Genomic DNA, 4,630 nt, shown 5'->3' with positions numbered 1-4,630 from the left:
CCTGGCAATGAAAATCTCCCCCCAAATAACCACACAGCCTTTGCCAAGGCCCGGGGCTTGCTCTCAGCAATGGCCCATTCGGCGCTGCCCCAGGCAGCATCCCAGTCCCTGGAGCCATGGCTCTGAGAGGGGCCTGGGTCCGTCCTCCTCCTCCCGAGCGGCGCCAGACAGGGCCAGCAGCTGCTCAGGGAAGAGGCAAGGACGGCTCATTGCAAAATGCCCACGGCGCCCGCTGCCAGCTCTCTCCGCTCACACGAGCGGCAGCTGCCAGAATCCACTTCCCTTGCCCGCTCCCTCCGCTCCCACGAGCGGCGGCTGCCAGAATCCACTTCCCTTGCGTGGGAGGGAAAGTCTCAGCGCGCCATGGCACAAGGGCCACCATAAGCAAGGTCTCATCAGTGGCCCGCCAGCCTCTAGGGAACCGTTGCAGCAGTTCCTCTTCCCCTTTGCCAGACTGTTTTCCACCACAGGGGCTTTCCGCAGCTGAGCCCTTGTCTGGGGGAGGCCCTACCGCATCTTTAAAGTGGTTTGACAAACCAGGATCCCTCCAAGGGCAGCTCTGCCGCTGTGTGCCTGGGGCAGCAGGCTCCCGCCGGGGCCAGCCTCGTGCTCCCTGTTGCTGGTTCTCCAGCCAGGAACAACTTGCAGCTTTTGAGAAAAAAAATTCTCCCTCCCTCAACCCTATCTTGGGCTCAGCCACAACTCCCCTAACAAGAAGCCCAAATGGCCTTTGGGGGTTCCTTGTGGCACCAAGCAGCTGCAGAGAGGATGGGAGCAAAGCCCAGGTAGGTCTCCTTGCTGCCAGCAACATGCAGGCTTGCCTTTGCTGAACTGTGCGCTGCCCGGGATGGTCCTTCTGGGATGGTCACCTGCCTGCGGTGCACAGTCCTGCCTCCGCGGCTTCGCAGTGGTAAAGGGCTGAGCGCTGGCGCAGGAAAGGGGCTGTCCGGGCACAGCTGGATCTCCGAGCCCAGCAGGTACCAGCGGTGAGCCACGCTGGGCAGTACCACAGTGAGTTGAGATTGGCCACTTTTCACCAGAAGCGAAATGAAACTGCCCTCTTCCCGAGGGCGTGCATCCTCACAACATCCACCACCGCTGCAGCACTGCTTTAGGAACCTTTATTTTTAAAAGGAGTCTGTCTTCCATGCTTAACCCCACTCTCAAGAGGATTAATGCAGGTGAATCTCCCCCAGCCCATCCCATCCCACCCCAGCCAGGCTCTGCCAGCCTGGCAAGCCAAGAGACAGCTCCTTCGCACCACAGCCAGGGTCTCTCTCCCGGAGGAGGGGGCCAGGCAGTGAGCACAGGAGAGAGGCTGGAACCTGAATCTTCCTGCACGACTGCTCTCAAGTTACACTGACTTCGCAAACAGAGGCACAATATGAGCCAGACAACCCTGACAAAGCCCCTTTGTGTGCAAAGGGCAAAGGTAGAGGAGATGGGAACAGAGGGCCCGGGCGTCCCGCAGCATAATCTAAGCTTCCACAAAGGAAAGGGAGAGGTAGGGCCAGCCCCAAGCTCGCACAGGCTGCTGCCAGCTTCTCAGCTCAGAAGAGAGGTCGGGTACTGTCTGGGATAGAGAGATAAGGGAATTAGGCTGCTCTCTTCAGCTAAGTAGCTGCAATCAGTCACAGCTACAGGATTGGTCCCAGAGGAATTGCAGCGAGACAGCGTGCAGAATGCTGCAGCTGCCAGCGTGTGTGCTGGGACCCCCAGTACGACGGAGCTGCGCCACACTGGCATTTAGCATCTGACTGAACCCAAAGCAGCAGGACTCAGTGACCCCACTGCAAGAAACATGCCCAGTTTCTCACAGGCAGAGCTTGGAGGCACCACGCAACCCACTGAGCAGAGAATGGGGGGGGAAAGACCACGTGTGCGTCCCTGCCCACCACCACTCCTAGAGAATCAAGGAAGGAGAAGTGAAGTTATAAAGGTGCCAAGCAAACTGAAAACAAAGTGCTTTGGGCAGGGAGCAGTTCTGTGGTCCTGTAGTGCAGCCAGCACTTTCATCTGAAAATGCACCCAGCATTTGCTCCTCCACTGGGGCACACACAATTGCACTTGCTAGAAATAGCCAGAAAGCCTGTCCTGGCTTCAGACGAGATCCCCCAACCCCAGACACCCAACAGACTCTTGGAGATGCTGCCACAGGGAGGCTTCAGAAAGGAGCAGGCTTCTGTATTACCAAGCAGGGCAGGATTTCCTGGGGTGGATGTGTTTTTTCCCCCTCCTCCTGCACCCAAGGCTTGGGATGCCGTTGTGCTTCCCCCACCCTTCACGCAGTGTCACCCTGTACCACTGCCGAGGAGGAGGAAGTCCTCACCATAGGTGGCTGAGGGGCATCATCAGCTGCTGCTTTTGAGGGGATCTTGTGTTCTCGGGGTGGGGTGGGAGGGGGGAAAGTGGGGCTCTGCAAGGCATCTGAGTACATCTCGTCCTGGACACAGGGACGCTGCACAACCCTTTGCAACAGCGGCTTGAGCAAGCCCACAGTCAGCTGGTTCCCCTCAGTGGAGAAGGGCACTGGGCCCTCCTGGGAGTGCGGGAGGTGCTGCAGGACCACGGTGAGGATGTCCGAGGTGGTGAGCTCAGCAGGGCACAGTGGCCACAGTGTGTCCAGATAAGCGTCCAGCTCCCGGTGCTGGGCAAACTCTGCTAGCAGTGTGGTGAATATCTCCTTGTTAAGCAAGGGGCTGAGCTTGGAGAACTTTTCTGCCACCTCCACCACCCGCTGCCACCGCTTCAGGTGGATGAGGAGGTGCAGAGCTTGCAGCACGGCCTTAGGCCTCTTGCTGCAGAGCAGCAGTTCGAGCTCCATCTCATCATCTGCCTCGCTGCGCTTATTCTTCCTGGCCAGTACTCCCAGGGCTCTCTTGTACAGCGGCACCCGGCCCTCTGGGCCCTCCTTGCTGCTGTATGCCCAAGAGATGCTAACGTACTGCTGGGTCAGCTCCACAAAACTGGGCAGCCACTTGGGTTTAAACCTCAGGAAGGAGGTGCAGATGAGCTCAAAGAGTGGGACCACACCATTCTGACCCACCTCCTCCTGCTGCGGCCCTCCCAGGACCTTCTTCCACACCTCTGGGGTGGCCCTGGCTACCAAGAGGCCATCCCCATTCTGCTGCAGCTGCAGGCAGCTCCTCATGGCCTTCCAGGCAGCCTTGGGAAAGGAGGCAAAGATGGAGTTCAGGTAGGCCAGGTTGTCCTTGTCCATGTCAGAGTGCAGAACACGGCTGACCTCCTGCTCCACCAGTTCCTCACAGTAGCTTTCCACCTCACTCTCTGGGGCACACACCACACAAGTCTTGAGGAGCTCCAGGCTGATGTAGCTCTGCAGTTCCAGGTTCATTGTGCTCAACAGCTTGGCATAAGTGTCTTGGAGGTCTCGGGCTGGCTTCTGCTTCTGGCAGAGGCTGTGCTGCAAGATGGCAGCGAGGGCCACAGGAGCCTGGAACACACCACCTTTCTTCAATTTCTCCACCGTCAGCTTGGAGCTGCTGAGGCTCCTCCTCTGGTAGTATCTACAGGCCTCCTCGAACACCATCTCTACCAGGCACAGCTCAGGTCTGCTGCTGTCCTCAGGTTTGGAGAAGCTGAAGCTGTAGATGCCAGTTTGACTGAGGAACTGGATGCTGTCCTCCTCTCCTGGGGACTCCAGGAAATGCACCTGTTTCATGCTCAGGATTTTCTTTTCTATGAGCCTTCCACTGTTCTGGTCAACGAGGTACAGGATCCCAGCCAGCACGCAGGCCAGGATGCTGCCAAAGGTCTTCAGCTGGACAGGACTTCCTTGGACCAGGGGGCTCCCCTCCAGGTCAAAGATATGCCTCTGTGTCCCATCTGGCTCTACCATGTTCACAGCACCCTTTGTGCTCACCAGCAGCAGACCTCCACTGTTGGATACAGCAGAGGTGTGAATATCCAGAGGTGCCAAACCTGAGAGAAGACCCACAGAGCCAAGCAGGAGCTTCCTGAAGTCTGACTCACTGGTGGAGTGCAGCACCTTGCTGTGGACAAAGCCTGCAGAGGGGGCTGTGATGGTGAGCTTTGCTTTCTCAGGATGCCATATGAGGAGGAATTTGGAAGTGGTGGCAAAACTGGCAGTGGCAGGCACCAGGAAGACGTGCTGGGGGGAGGCCAGGACCTGGTACTCAGGGCTGTTGTGCAGGACTATCCTTATGGTGCCCAGCCGCACTCCTTGCTCCCCCACCTCCAGAGCCCGGGTGCAGACACAGAACCTGAAGGCACACTTGCTCATGTCCGAGTGGGCATCCAGAGGAGGCCTCTCCTCACACCACACCAGGCTGGCTCCCTGGCTGCACACGGAGATGATTCGCGCCCGGGCACCCTGGCAGAGCTCCAGTGTCTGTAGCAGCTGCCAGCCCACGGCTACCACAAAGTGCCAGACCTCAGTCCGGCCATGCTCCCACACAAGGGCCAGTGCCCAGGAGCCCAGTGTCACAGGGCTCTGCAGGAAGAGCAGTCCCACAAGGGCTGGCTGGGGTGGCTGCCAGTTCCTCTCCAGGTCAGCTCCGCCGATGCTGTGTCGCTGGAAGGCCACCACCCGGGGCAGGGGAGGTGGACGGCTCTTCTGCAGGACCAAAAGGTGCTGCCCATCGGGGGT

General features: G+C 58.7%; 1 protein-coding gene across 1 annotated transcript; it reads right to left on the bottom strand.

Moving 5' to 3' along the window:
- Nucleotides 1–2,329: 2,329 nt before the first annotated feature.
- Nucleotides 2,330–4,555, bottom strand: HPS6 (Hermansky-Pudlak syndrome 6; the record flags this gene model as incomplete). The annotated part of the gene is made up of 1 exon (XM_010282980.1): nt 2,330–4,555. A coding segment is annotated over one exon (2,226 nt), but the record flags the coding sequence as incomplete, so codon positions are not given.
- Between the last annotated feature and the right edge of the window lie 75 nt (nt 4,556–4,630).

The sequence above is a fragment of the Phaethon lepturus genome, unplaced genomic scaffold, assembly GCF_000687285.1.
Source record: "Phaethon lepturus isolate BGI_N335 unplaced genomic scaffold, ASM68728v1 scaffold35722, whole genome shotgun sequence".
Lineage (NCBI taxonomy): Eukaryota > Metazoa > Chordata > Aves > Phaethontiformes > Phaethontidae > Phaethon > Phaethon lepturus.
Note: the sequence above shows the minus strand (reverse complement) of the source record. Positions and strands in the feature narration are given on the sequence as shown.